The 16,116-nt window shown below is 34.1% G+C and overlaps 1 protein-coding gene across 1 annotated transcript; it reads right to left on the bottom strand.

Annotated features, from left to right (window-relative positions):
* Positions 1 to 9,511: 9,511 nt before the first annotated feature.
* LOC146927604 (uncharacterized) lies at positions 9,512 to 15,974 on the bottom strand. The gene is made up of 4 exons (XM_085700850.1): positions 15,857 to 15,974; positions 13,972 to 15,278; positions 13,698 to 13,847; positions 9,512 to 9,993 (listed from the first exon to the last, which is right to left on the bottom strand). Exons 2-4 carry the CDS (start codon positions 15,271 to 15,273, stop codon positions 9,661 to 9,663), a joined length of 1,785 nt encoding a protein of 594 aa, XP_085556976.1. The 5' UTR covers positions 15,274 to 15,278; positions 15,857 to 15,974; the 3' UTR covers positions 9,512 to 9,660.
* Between the last annotated feature and the right edge of the window lie 142 nt (positions 15,975 to 16,116).

Below are 16,116 nucleotides of genomic sequence, written 5' to 3'. Positions count from 1 at the left end.
GACTTCTTTCTGCAGATTTTGTTGAATGTATTTTTACTTCATTCCATATTTTCTAACATCTTATGAGGATTTGAAAGTTACTCCATAATTGCTGGCTTTATACACAAATTTTTTGACACTGCTGTTATATGAATTGATAATATCTCCATAATTGAGGTTATAACTACTGCTGTAAAAACGGTGTCTTGCCAATGCCAATTATGAATCAAGTAAGGTCACGTCTTGATATACGGTGTCTTGCCAATGCCAATTGCAATATTTGGGTCTTATAACGTCCCACGCCTTTACCCTACAAGTACAATTTGGGCATAACATATCTGCCGGTCAACCTTTGTGCTTGATCAGTTGATTGAGACACTGCCCATGTTATCATGGTCAAAGTGATAACTTAAATATATCTCGTAATGATATTTCCAACTTGACATTGCCTACCATATATCTAATATTTATCTCATAATTTATAACACCCTGGATTTTGGTCAAAGACATTACGCCTAAATCATTTTCATTTTTCGAAAATCACTACTATTTTTTTCTTCTATCATCAATAATAAATTCTCAATAAAAATCTATACGAAAATTCTTAACATAAATATCCTTCAAATTACTTTTAAAATTACAATTCGATCAAAAACCCAATTTGTCCCCGTACGCACTTCAAGCATAAACACCAAAGCAACCACATCTCTTCATGGGTACCTAAAAATATTGGTGTAAGGGGTCAGCTTCCATAACCACAACAAAACAAAACTAAACTAGGAATTAAAAATCAGAAAATATACATACACTATCCTTCTGCCAAAAATTAGATTGGATAGAAACAGTTCCAAATTTTCATAAAACTTTAGAGAGTAAAATACATAAACATAATGGATACAAAAGAATTTTACATTGCATTATTTATATGGCCTTAAGCAAAACAGATTCTAAAGGAATTGAAACCACTTAAATTAAGTCATCAAGGTTATGCATCAGAATTTTCAAAATAAAAGCACTACTCACCACACCAAGTTTCTAGCTTGCTTACATATATAAATAAATATAGCACAATTAAGCTTTGATCCCTTCGTCATTATTATTTTCCTTTTTTTTTACAACTGCGCATAATTTCTCCAGGTAAATGACTCAATCTTCATGACCAAATCTCCATAAACTTTTATGGAATACATATGCGTATGCATGCTCCTAAAACTATACGATCCGGATATAATCAACCCGCCACTAAGGCACCATACAGAAATAACCCGCCACTAAGGCACCGCACAGATGCATATGCTAATGCATGATCATGAAAATAAATGCAATATGAGATTTACCCGCCACTAAGAAACCACACAGAATATAATTGTAACCCGCCACTAAGGCAACCACACAGAAAGTAAATAACACATTATCATGCACATGACAAAAGAGATCTTCCATAAAAGTCTTATTTCTCTTCTTATTATTTCAATTTCATACATTCTCAAATTTATACTCAACAGCTAGACACATAAAAGAATTTAGCTTTCATCTTAAATGTATCTATTAAGTCCTTACCCACTTACATAGTCATGAATAATTAACTATGAAACTTACTTTCTTTTACCTATATCCGTAAGGAAAATAAGTTTGTTTGTTCTAAACACTAACCAGCCAAATATGCTAAATCCACCAGGTTATGCCTAGGTATACAATAATCTAATCAGAACAATAGTTTATAGAAATAATATTCATGCCAAACCGAACAGCTAGCTAGTGTTCTTTTTCTTATTTTTATAGTGACGATAGCGTAACTAATTATAAATAGATGACATTTTTGTATCCTTACTGTTGCTAATTTAACCAAGCCATGCCATTGCCATGAATGAGATACCACAAATAGAGACTAGCTGGTATAAGTCTTGAATATCTCTCATTTACTACAATTACAATATATATTAATTAGTCTTCTATTTCCTCCTTCAAGGGTACAAGCAGAGTACGAAAATTAAGTAATATCCTAAAATTTAAACTCCTATAAATTAATTCCATTACTAAGTTTCATTCTCTCTAAAATTAATATCTTTTTCCTTAAAGCATACAAACAACATATAAATACTTTACAGACCTCTAATTCAATGTCTAATTTTGAATTGTATGGGGAGTGCCCTTACCTTAAGTGCTCTTCTTCCTAATATTCTGAAGACTTCAAGAATTATTCTTCACTGAAGAGAGTACTAATGGGAGAACAAAAGGATGACTTTATTTAGAATGATTTAAAAGAATTGAAGAAAAGAATGGAAGAACAGACAATTGAATAGTTCTTACCTCAAGACTTCTACTAAGATGAAGTGTTTATATAAACAAATGGAAGGACTCTAATAGAAATGATAGCTTGTAGTTTCAATTGTTGGCAGGAGAATGACTTTATTTTTGAGTTTAGGAAGTTTGGTTCAGTGTTGTATGCAACTGTGTACTGGTGTGGGAAGTAAAAAGCCGTGAAAGTTGAGAGAATATGGGAAACGTGTGGCATGAGCAGTTGAGGAAAATGGGGAGTGGTTTGACTGCGCATATAGAGAATCTTTTTGATTTTTGGTTACAAAGAAGTTTAGGTGGGTTCGGCTTCGGTCACCACCAGGGTCAGCGCACGCCTCCGGGTCCAAAGGGCACTTATAGAGGTACTTACAGATCACCCACCAACACTGCCCTCACATCGGCAGAGGGAATCGAACACACAACCTTCTGCAAGGAAGTGGTCCGTTCCTTACCAACTGAGCCAACGTGGGTTGGTAGAGAATCTTTTTGATTAAACCCTAGACTTAGGTCATTCAGATCCCTATATTATTTTTTTTAATTATTTATATACAAATGTTTGACTTGGCATGGCTTTGTTTCCTTCTTAGTATAGCTACTTTTTAGCACACTTGCAACTCCCATCGACTAGTCACTAAAAACTTCTTTTTTTTCTTCTTCTTAAATTATAAATAATTGAAATGATAATAAATCATCAAATAATTAAATATAAAATAGACTTATCGATAAAATTAACTCATCAAAATAATTAATAAATATTTGGAACAATTATAATTATTTTATCATTGTCACACCAAATTGATTAATTAAATAGAGAAAATCAACAAAATTATAAAATAGCATGTAGAAAATATTGGGATGTTACATAATTCATAAACCATTGATAACTTGTTTTTTAATAATTTGGTTATATAAATTATAAAATCTAGATCAACTTGTAATAAAATCTGAGAACAACAGGCGACATAAGGACTGATATTTATCTCATAAATCCAAGGTTATCAAAATCGGGACTTTACTTCAAGTCGAAAGGGAGTAGCAAAATCGGGAGTCTTAAAATCGCAATCAAAATCGAAGGATTTTACTCAAGGACTTTTGTAGAATCGATATAGGATAGCAAAGTCGGGACTCGTAAAATCGCAATCAAAATCGAGGATTCTACCAAAACAAAAATAATGTTAAATATATGTTATATATTGCATATAGTCATAAATGACTAAAGTTCAAAGTCCACAAAATACATATACATAAATGTGGGGGGAAGTGAAAGAATGAAAAAAATTTGCCTTTTGGGTATTTATAGAACGGGTCATGGATTCAAATCAGGTCAATTTACGAACCGGGTCAAAAATCGACCGTTAACAAAAAAATGAACAAAATCCTTCAAAATCCATCAAAATCCTACGATTTTGAATGGATTTCACGATTTTGTGCGACTTTGATAGGATTTTGCCTGTTTTTAGGACTTTGCTATGGATTTGAGTCGTTGAAGCTATGCAAAGTCGCAAAAACCAGGATTTTGGGACTTAAGTCGTGTTTTTGATAACAATGCATAAATCATTTCCTTGTTCATATTCATAGTAAGATATTTCCTTGTTCATAAACCTTTGATTACTTGATTATTTGTATTCCAAGAACATTCAAATGGTTCGCTGGTGTCACATGTAAGTTTTACTTAGTTAGATATTTGATTTGATTATGTTAGCACGACTATTCCAAGCAATCTGGAACTTGTCTTTTTGGTACTCATAAGCTCAATTTTTAAATTCCTATGCCTTTTTATCTCAGTTGATGATTACTTTTGAAAGATCTAATTTCAGGTAGGAGGGAGGGCCGGAAGAACAAGCCAGATTACACAGACGATTGATTAAATTTGGTAGTTATCGTTGCATTCAGTTTTTATTAAATTTGGTTTGGATAATTTGAGTTTATCTAATGTCATAAGGATTTGTGAGACATTGAAGGAATGTGGAACATATTGTGATTTAGCTTCTTCTATTTATGCGAGATGGACATTCAGTTTACGTTATATCAGTTTGTTTGTAATTTCGTTAATTATCTCTATGCTATTCCAAATCATTGGAACTCTTGTTCTCTAATTGGTCACAAAGTATTTTATGTGAAATTTTATGGTTTCTACGAAAATAATAGAGGCTATGAATAGAGTTTTTGGAGTTGGCATATGAAGGTACATACATGCCAAGAATTATAGTAACTCCAACAAAAGAGTGATTGATAAATGCTGCTGAATTTTATGTTAGTAGGTGATTGCTTGAGATGCAATAAAGAGAACAATTTGCTTTATTATCATTAGCTCTGTAGTCTTGGAACTGTAAATTCACTTGAATCATTGGCTTAAATTCATGTTACCAGTTGGATAATTGTTCTGCTGAAACTGGTTAATCGACATTGACGTTTGAATGCCATGTAAAAAATCTGAATGGACCATGTTTTTTTATTCTTGCAAAATTTAATTTTTTGGGTTTCAAAGAGACTAGTTCACCTCAGCTCCAGTTCTGACTTCTATTTCGTGTGTGGGAGATTGTGGAAAATAAGTCTCTTCAACATCGTGTGTTGGAGATTTAGGAATCGTAGCTATCTGCTTTGAGGTGGTTGGATGAGAGTAGTGCGATAGAGTTTTAGAACACGAATTTTGTTTTTACGATTTTTTTGATGATGGTAAAGTAATTCATAATATGCTTTTCATCATTTGGTTTGCATGTGGATCGTCTATATGGAAAGCGCGCATAATAATGTGATTTTAAACCAAATCAAGAAATTGTTTTTCAGTTAATTGATAGAATTAAAATCGTGTATTGGTAGTGGTTGAAGTCGAAGAACAAAGCATGACATTTTGGGTTAAATGATTAGTGGACTCAGCCACTTGTTTGTTTAGGCCTCGTTTAGGGTGGTTTTCTGTTTATGCCTTAAATTTGTAAAAATGAAAATCAGATTGAAATAGGTTTTATATGTTTCTCCTAAAAAATAATTGCTTCAGATTGAAATTCAACATATATACCACCACTGGTCACGACCCTAACCACCGCCACCCTAACATATATGTTTCTCCCTTTAACTTCTTCCTTCCGGTAATACTCCTGCATCTCTTTCCACTACACCAGGTAATTTCTAAATGGTATTTTGATTCTGCCTGTTGTAACCATATGACATCAGCGTCTCATTTGTTTTCTTCCCTATCTAAAAATGATATTAACCGGTTTATCCACACTGCTGATGGATCTCTTATGCCTGTAAGTCATATAGGTTCTATTTCCCTGCCTAATTTAAGCTTACCTAATACATATCTCATCCCTAAACTAAATTTTAATCTTATCTCTGTTGGCCAATTATGTGACCTTGGTTATGAAATTACTTTCTCTTCCTCTGGATGTCGTGTGCAGGATCCACGGACTGGAAAACTCATAGGGGCTGGGCGTAAGATCGGAAGGTTATATGAGCTCACTGAGCTGCATATTCCTCATGAGTCTAACATATGTGCCGCTTCCACACACTCTTCCATTCAACTTTGGCATCGTCGTCTTGCCCACAGTTCAATTGGTAAGTTGCGTCCTCTAGTGTCTCAAGGTCATTTAGGTTCTGTCACCAATGAGTATTTTAATTGTACTACTTGTCAAACTGCTAAACAACCAGCCTTATCTTTCAATAAAAGTACTTCCATTTCAGCTTCACCATTTGATCTTGTGCATTCTGATGTTTGGGGTCCTGCTCCCACACCCACTATGGGTGGTTCTCGGTATTTTGTTATATTTATTGATGATTATTCTCGTTTTACATGGATATATATGATGAAAAATAGACACAAGCTTCCTCAAATTTACATCAATTTTGCCAAAATGATTCAAACACAATTTTCTAAAGTCATTAAAGTCTTTCGACGAGATAATGCCATGGAATATCGTGATTCTAAACTCTTGTCATTTCTAGTGAGCAGGGTACCTTGTCTAAATTTTCATGTGCATATACATCTCAACAAAATGGTCGCGCTGAGAGAAAGCATCGTCACATTCTTGACTCAGTTCGTGCCATGCTTATCTCAGCCTCTTGTCCCGAACGCTCTTAGGGTGAAGCTGCTCTTACTGCTGTCCATATAATAAATTGTCTCCCTTCCTCTGTACTTGGTAATGTCTCTCCTTTTGAGCGTCTTTATCTCACTGCTCCATATTATAAGTCGCTCAAGGTGTTTGGTTGTGCTTGTTTTGTCCTCCTTCAGCCCCATGAATATAATAAACTTGAGCCTCGTGCTTGCCTATGTTGTTTTCTTGGTTATGGCACTGAACACAAAGGTTATCGTTGTTGGGATCCAATATCCCAACGCATTAGCATCTCTCGCCATGTTGTCTTTCGGGAACATATAATGTTCTCTTCCTTGTCAAAGTTTAAGTCAATCCCATCTACTTCCACTCCTCTCTTTACTAATTAACCCTGATGTCGACCTTTTTCCTAGTGACGCCCATGCAGGTTCTGAGACATATGCAGGTTCTTCTAGTGAGCTTCCAACCTCTTCTGATGTTCAACCCACTCTTGATGATGTTATTCCAACTGTTGATCATGCACCACCCACCATTGAGCTTCCTGGACGGGTAAGAAATCCACCTCCTTACCTTCGTGATTACCATTGTTATTCCACTACGCTTCAATATCATGAACCACAGTCCTACAAGGAAGCTTCAGCAGATCCTCATTGGCAGCAAGCTATGCAGGAAGAATTACAGGCATTAGAGAAAACTCACACTTGGGACCTTGTTGATCCTCCTTCTACTAAGACTCTTGTAGGATGCAAGTGGGTTTATAAAATAAAAACTCTCTCAAATGGATCTATTAACCGTTTCAAAGCTCGTCTTGTGGCAAAAGGGTTCACTCAAGAGTATGGTATTGATTATGAAGAAACATTTGCCCCTGTTGCACGCATCACCTCTGTTTGAACACTTCTTGCCATTGCCGCCACATGCAAATGGAGACTCACTCAAATGGATGTTAAAAATGCCTTTCTCAATGGTGAGTTAGAAGAAGAGGTTTACATGCGTCCTCCTCCAGGATATACTTGTCAGGAAAATAAAGTATGTCGCCTTCGTAAGGCTCTTTATGGTCTCAAACAAGCACCTAGAGCTTGGTTTTCTAAATTTCACAAGACTATCACTCAATTGAATTTCTCTTCTATTGGTCATGATTCTGCTCTCTTTACTCAAAAAGCTGATGCTGGTACTATTGTTTTGCTTCTTTATGTTGATGACATGATTATTACTGGAGATGACTCTGTTGGAATTGAAGAGCTCAAGAAATTCTTGTGTCAACATTTTGAGATGAAGGATCTTGGACCATTAAGTTACTTTCTAGGGCTTGAAGTATTATCCTCGAGTAATGGCTTATTTCTCTCAGAGGCAAAGTATGCTTCTGATCCTGTCTCTCGAGCAGGTCTCAGTGATAGTAAAATCGAACACACTCCTCTTGAACCAAACGTTCGATTTACTCCTCAAGATGCTACTTTACTTAATGATGCTACTCTTTATCGGCAGCTCGTAGGTAGTTTGATATACCTCATCGTTACTCGGCCAGATATTTCATATGTTGTTCATCTTGTTAGCCAATTCATGGCTTCTCCACATACCACTCATTACGTTGTTGTCCTTCGGATTATTCGGTATATCAAGGGTACTTTATTTTATGGTCTTCATTACTCATCTACATCTCCATTCATTCTTAGAGCCTACTCTGATGCCGATTGGGCCGGTGATCCTAGTGATCGTCGTTCCACCACTGATTTTTTATTTTTCTTGGAGATTCTCTTATATCTTGGCGTAGCAAGAAACAAACCTTGGCAGCTCGCTCTAGCACTGAAGCTGAATATCATGCTCTTGTTGATGCTACTTCTGAGATATTATGGCTTCGTTGGCTTCTTGTTGATTTAGAGACATCACAATCTTCACCAACTGATCTATATTGTGACAATATAAGTGCGATTCAAATTGCCCACAATGACGTTTTCCACGAGCGACCCAAACATATTCAAATTGATTGTCACTTCATTCGTCAGCATCTTCTCCATGGTAAACTTCATCTTATCTCCATTGGCACTCTGGATTAACCGGCTGATTTGTTTACAAAACCTCATTCTCCAGGACGCTTCCGCACTTTAGTTTCCAAACTCAAGATGGTTGAAGCTCCGCCCACTTGAGTTTGAGGGGGGATGTTAAGATATATTATAATTCTCTATTTATTGTAATTATGTTAGGAGTAATTAGTCTTTATGTATAATTATTATTTGTGTTTCTTTGTTTCCAATCCTATAATATAAATAGGACAATTTCCTTGTACTTGAAACATACAGTGAATATACAAACATATTCTTATATCTTCATGACTTTCTACAGAGGTGGTTGGATGTTAGTAGTGCTCTTTTCAATAGAGTTTTACAACACGCCTTTTCTTGTTGCGATTTGTTTGATGATGGCATAGCTCAGTGGTATAAACAATGTATAAAATATGCAAGGTCCGGGGTTCGAACCCCGGCCACTACAAAAAAAAAGTAATTTATAATATGCTTGTCATCATTTGGTTTGCATGTGTATGGAAAGCACACAATAACACGAGTTTAAACCAGATCAAGAAATTGTTTTTCAGTAATTGATAGAACTAATCTCTTGTGTTAAATGACTAATCGACTCGGCCAGTTGTTTGTTTATGCCTCGTTTAGGGTGGTTTTTGATTTTATGCTTGTAAGATAAATAAGTTATAAGTTAAAAATAAACTATAAGCTCGTGATAAAAATGGTTACCAACACAGGTCTATTTTTTTGTCTTATGATCTTTTAAGTTATAAACTATAAAATATAAGCTAACTTATTTGTGTTACCAAACAAACCCACAAACAAATAATAACTACATGTCTATTTCTCTGGTCTTAAAAACCGATTTTGCACAAGAAATAACTAACATTAAACCATTTAATTTTAAATTATATGCTGTAAAAACAGAGTTGAAATAAAATAATAAAAATAAAAGTGGAATTAAAGATTACAAACTATAAGTTACAAGCTTAAACGCTAATTATAATAGCGTAAGATAAATAAGGTATAAGTTAAAAATAAACTATAAGCTCGTGATAAAAATGGTTACCAACACAAGTCTATTTTTTTGTCATATGATCTTTTAAGTTATAAACTATAAAACATAAGCTAACTTATTTGTGTTACCAAACAAACCCACAAACAAATAATATCTACATGTCTACTTCTACAATGATTCCTTCATATAAAATAAAACCACCCAAAAATAGCAAATATTGTAATTCATAAATAAAGTATTTTTTCGAAAAGATTTATTGCAAATAATAATAGTAGTAAAACTCATTATAAATAGAAAAATGACACTACAAAATTATAAGCTGACACTGTTCATTTACTTCATCCTTAAGCATCTCGTGAATAACATTCTTTCCTAACCAACAATCACTACCACAGACATTGGAATAAGTTGTCCATCTACCCCCTCCAAGATAGGCTCTGTCACTAGAACGGAAAGTCATTTTCTTAAGCGAATTTGAATTCCTCAATAGGTGAGTAGCTAATTCAAAAACATTTATGGAGCAGATATAGCCGCGAAACTCCACATATTTCAAATAATTTTGAGAAAACCCTGCATATTTGATTTTCCGCCTCTTAAATCGAACCATATGTGAATGTTCCGGATGCAGATTTTTAATCTGAAAAATAAAAATAACGATCATAATATTACATTTATGAGAATTTTAAAATCCCATTAGTATATAAAACTAATCTAGGACTTATTAACGTCAAAAAAATAATCTAGGACTTATTCATTATTTTAATTGAAATAATATGTTTATTATGATAGAGATTATGTTTGACAAGGTAAAACTGTTAGCTTATAAGATAAATGCACTTTTGGTTTCCTTGTTTTAGGAAAAATGAAGTTTTGGTCCCATATATTAAAATCCAACTTTTTGGTCTCTCAAATTCAATTTTATGAGTTTCGGTCCCTCACCCATTTTGAAGTCAGTTTTGGTGACGTGACCTAGTTAATAATGATGTGGCGGCACTTACGTAGATACATTCAATATCTATGTCAGAACTAATTTGTTTATTTCATAATACTTTTTTATACAATATTTTAATTATTTCAAACCCAAAATAGAGAGAAACAGACCGGAAGGAGATAGAAAGGAGAACAGCCAGCATTTGGGTTTGTTTCAAAAGAAAGAAAGTGGAAAGATAGCAAGGAGGATGGAAAGTTTCTTGAAAAGTGTGCTTCCTCTATTTGGAACCCTGTCAGAAAGGAAAGAAAGGTTTCTTTTTTATGGGACCAGCACACAAGAACCTTTCGGTCCAACAATGTAGAGAAAGTGGAGGATGAAGCTCTAATTTTGTAAAAGGACAAAACAACCCTTACTTTGATAGTATATGTTTCCAACACTAATATTTTTTTTTCCTTCAATTTATTTGCTTCTCAGATCAAGGCTTGAACCGAAAGGATATATTAATCAAGGCTTCAAGCATACTAATTAATATATCCTTTCGGTTCTATTTATTTGTTCGACAAATGTTTATCCACTGTTGATTGTTTTACATGGTGTATTCCTATAATATATAATTATATATAATATACTAACATATCATTTTTATATGAGGGTAGTTATGCCATATCCTAAATATAAATCTTTCTTTCCTTCCATTTTTTGATCACTTTCACTCAAACCAAACAACTATGAAAATCATCTTACTTTCTACTCACATTCATTCATTCATCAATCTTTCCTCATACTTTCTTTCCTTATACTTTCTTTTCTCGTCCAAACAGAAGCCATTATTAGACTTCAAGTAAGAATATTTTAAACTCTTACATTTTTTTCTGTCATTATTAATTTATTGTTGGAAATCAGTTTTTTGTTTATGAAAATAGTAACACAAAATTAAGGAAGTGGACTTTTAGACATTTTTTGTTCTGTTATAAATTTATTTTAATCCATCAATAATTTCCTATTTTTTTTACACTTTCCCTGTCCAATAAATTTAAAGTGTTAATTTTTCTCATAACAAACAATTGATAATTACTCTCTTTTTATAAACAACTTTCTATTTTTTTACACACTCTATCTCATCTCATAACAAACAATTGTCATAAATCTAAATATTATACGAATCTTTTTTCATAACTGTAAAGCAAAATAAAAATTATTCTAACTTCACATTAATCAAAAGTTGAGAATAAATTTAACTTTTTTTTATAAAAAAAAAAAAAAAAAACTTCCCTTCAACTTCTTTAATCAAATATTTTATTCAAAATCTGAACACTGCAACATTTATTTGAATATTGATGTTGAAGATAACATAAAAATTCATGGAACCACAATTGTTTGTAACAAAATTTTGTTTAATATTTGAAAATAATAAAAAACAAATTTTGGTTAAAAAAAACAAAGTTTAATTTTTCAAAAATATATCATTAATTTTATTGAATAAGATAAGAGTAATTGAGAACATGTATAATTGACAAATTGTGACTTTAAACTATCAAAATGACAGTTAAATAGGAACGCTAAATACCAATCAAACGACACTTAAAAGAGAGTGGATAATAGTGTATATGCAGGTTGTCTTTTAGAAATTATAAATAAAATTGAGAGATCTTGAGTCGAAGATTAAGTTGAAGTATAAATATTTAATTCTTGTATTCACTAACCGTGAGTATGATTTCATAAATTAAAAAGGTTCTATTTTGATTAAATGATTGAATATGAGTCATTTATAAATGTTAGGTTCTATTTTGAATATGGTGAAAAGGCGTTGTGGAAAGAAGTTTTGGAGGAAAAATATGGTCCTTGTTTAGATACGTTGTTGGAGGTAGGTGGAGTGGTGTGGCCAAGAATTGCCTCATCATGGTGGAAAGATTTAGTCAAGTTGGATGATTTTGGGGTGCAAAATTGGTTCAATTCGGAGATTGTTAAAAAAGCGGGGAATGGGATGAATACTAGTTTTTGGAATGATAAATGGAGAGGGGATAGTTGTTTTCGCCTTCGATATCCTCGATTATTTTCAATTTCAAATCAAAAGGAGGCAAAGGTGGGGGAAGTTGGGGTGCGAGTGGAGGAGGGAGTGGATTGGAGGTTCATATGGAGAAGGAATTTGTTTGTGTGGGAAGAGGATTTGTTGCTAAGTCTTAAGGAGGATTTGGAAGAGATAAGGTGGTCTCAAGAGCTTGATGTGTGGAGGTGGAAGTTAGAAGATAGTGGAGTGTTTTCGGTGAAGTCGGCGTACAAGAGGTTGGAGGAGGTGATGTTGAGGGAGGATGTGTGGGGTGAAGAAGAGAAGGGAGTGTTTGAAGATATGTGGAAGAGCCCCGTACCGTCAAAAGTGGTGGCGTTTGCTTGGAAGGCACTACGTAACCGGATAGCAACAAAAGATAACCTTGTGATAAGGAATGTTCTTCCACCGGAGACTTCAAATTTGTGTGTCTTGTGCAATAGGGACGAAGAATCAACGCGGCACCTCTTTTTACATTGTGAGGTGGCGAGGTCGGTTTGGTTGAGATTGATGGTGTGGATGAATTGCTCTTTTATAACTCCTCCGAATTTATTTGTTCATTGGGATTGTTGGTGTGGAGAGGGTGGTAATAAGAAGGTGATTAATGGGTTGCGGTTAGTTTGGCATACCGCGGTTTGGTTGTTGTGGAAAGCAAGGAATGACAAAAATTTTAACAATTCTAATTGTGAGGTGGAAGAGTTAGTGGAGAATATTAAAGTTTTGTCTTGGAGATGGATGTTGTATAGGACTAAAATTCCGGCGTGTCTTTTTTATGAATGGTTTGGAACCCTCGTTTATGTTTAGTGAGGTGAGGGGAGGTGTGTCCTCTTGGTGCTGATGATGTTTTGTCCCTTCCTGATGCACTGGCTTCTTCTGTGTTTTCATGCAATGGCCTATAATTGTTTTTTGGCTGATGTTATAGTATTCATCTTGTAAGGGTGGGGTAGGTAGCTGAAGCTACGGTTTGCGCTGCTTGGGAACTAATTGGCAGCGGTATTGTGTTTTTTGGGGTAGTGAGGCAAAGGTATGCATGTGGTTCTCCTACATGTGTATATTTTGGCCTCACTATTTAGTATGGGTTGGTAGTTTGGGTGGGAGGTGTTCCGTATATATGCGGCACCGATTGTATTGCTCTTTTCCTTCTCGAGTTTTTCGTGCCTTGCGATTACTCGTTATTAATAATATTTGCCATTTCAAAAAAAAAAAAAAAAATATATATATATATATATATTTTGGTTTATCCAAACATTGAGATCCCCCCTTCTAATTCCAAGATTCTTTAAATTTAGACTTCCATGCTTGGTTTTAAAATAAACTTCTAGCACCATTCAAGACAAAAAAAAAAAATAGAGTTTGAATGACTTACACTCAGAGTAAGTTTTTGGAGATGCTGAGAAGCTGCTGCAATATCTAAAAGCCAAAAGTAGTCCATACTAGGATCACATGCTCCAACAATACGTAACTCCAATTGTCTAAGATTTTGAAACTGAACCAAGACATTCGCTAATTCCTTTACCTGTTTACAACAATAATAATTAAGTGAATTAAATGCAACTGGTGAACAACATAATTGAAAGAAACCTAGGCCGTGCTGGAATGCACTATAGTGTTGAAATGCACAATATAGTAGAGTGACTCACTTGTAAAGTGCCGGCGATCATAGCTAAATTCTCAATACGTGGTAAACTTACAATTGGATCAAAAAGATGTGGTGTATTCTCTATCTCTGATGTATCCCAGAAAACCTTCGATAACTTTGGAGCCGTAAAAGAAATAATCCTTGTGGGCATCCTTGTGGTGTACCCAATATATTCAAAGGATGAAAGATTTAATGCATCAATTGATATATCAGAAGGAGATTGATTGGACCGACCACAATTAAGTATGATCAACTGACGTAACTTCGAACTTGTAATTTTTATTGAACTTATGCGCGAGCAGTTCTTAAAGGTGACATCTTCAAGTTGAAGACATTCAGAAAACAAGTAAGGCAAGATGTGCGTGGATAGATCTTCAAGTACTATTGCATCAAACATAATTGTTGTTACGTTCTTCAATTCAGATAACTCTATACGCTTTGTAAACTTACTAGCTCTAAAGCTAAACTTGGATACTATAGGAGCTTGAATGCTCATTGGGTGTGCTAAAAAATGTTTAACACAAGAATATTCGAAGGATAAGAGACTTGATGCAATGATAGTTAAAAACTTTTGATAGCCATGCCCACAGTTAACAATGCTCAAACGAAGCAATGATGGACTTATTATTATCAACTTAGAAGTGATCTTACAACCATCAAGGGTGAAGTCTACAAGGTGGCTGCAATTTGAACACAAAGTCTGAACGAGTGTCTTCTCCACATCAATTAGTTGCAACACAAGAGTTCTCAAATTTTTTAATCCAAAGAAGTCCCTGGGTTCATCTAAGAGGCAGTTTTGTAGGTGCAAATAAGTCAAAGAATCATTGTCAGGTAAGAGAGCAAGGGAAAATTTGTCTGGCAAAATAGAAATAGTAGTATCACTTGTTTTAGAAGTTGTTTCAGAAGAGAATAGAAGTTCAATATGTTTGGCACCCTTAGCAATTCCTTTGGAGATCAATCTATCAATGACATCCCTATGTTCATTACCTAATGGAAATTTAACTCGAATGGAACGGATTATGGCACCTTTATAATTGAGCATAAATTGATCCAATGTTGTGGCAAATTCAGATTGAAAGTGAAACCTTTGAGAGAGAGGAAGGATTTGGTTCAAGTCTTGATTTGTGTTATAGTCAGACATGGTATAGAGATCAAAGTTAAGGTCCATCCTTAATCCCCATTCGTGAATCCATTGTTTGGACAATGCACTGGTTTTCACCAAATCCTTCAAATCTAACTTAGAAAAGATAATAGACATAATATGATCAGGCAACTCACTCTTAAGCTTTTTACAACTCTTCATTGTGTCTGCAAGCAAGCAATATGATAATTCCAGTTAAAACGCATAGTCAATCTAACAAAGCTTTAAAAAAAAAAAAACATTCGGATTAAACCCTAACTTATTTTAAAGGCTTAAATGCACTTGCTATACCCTAACTTATTTTAAACGTGCCAATTTCTATGTTGGGTCTCTAACAGTTAGATTAGACACAAATTCAACAAAAGAAAAAACTGATAAAAGCTACTTAAATCAAAATCAAGAAGCACAACAAACAATGGAGAATTTTCTTAGAATAGAATTGTTAAGAAGCAATAACAAATTCAATAAACAATTAATAAATAAACATAAAGGGGTAAAACAATAAGATATTTGTGGCCGGAACTGACCGAAAACATATATCTTTCATCTAAAAAAACGCTATTGACTACTAGCCATCCCCCAATCAATCAAAACAAACTATACTTGATTTTATTAACACATAAACAATTATTATGGTTAAACAGGTAAAGGATCAAAATTGAATAAATTTATCATATTCAAAGTAGAATCTATAAAAGAAATTTAATCAGAGAGAGAGAGAGAGAGTAGAAGAAACAACGGGTACCTGCGAGTTTCAATCGGCCGAGTATTGAGATGCTTATTGTGTTGCGATCAAGAAGAAGACTACGGCTTGGATGAAAAGTTTGGGTATTAGGATTACTTTGGATTTATTTATTTAGGAGAATGCTAACCATCGCCCTTGGGGCATTGGATAAAGGAATAAAAATAGAAATATACTATTAGATTAGATTTTTTTAGATTTAGAGTTTGTTTAAATTTTGATTTTTTTTTTGCAAGATATGATACAATGTTACATGCAAATGA

Source organism: Medicago sativa, chromosome 4 (genome assembly GCF_051527215.1).
Source record: "Medicago sativa cultivar Bolivia chromosome 4, Bolivia_mono, whole genome shotgun sequence".
Lineage (NCBI taxonomy): Eukaryota > Viridiplantae > Streptophyta > Magnoliopsida > Fabales > Fabaceae > Medicago > Medicago sativa.
The sequence above is the reverse complement of the archived record's forward strand: the minus strand, read 5'-3'. Positions and strand labels throughout refer to the sequence as shown.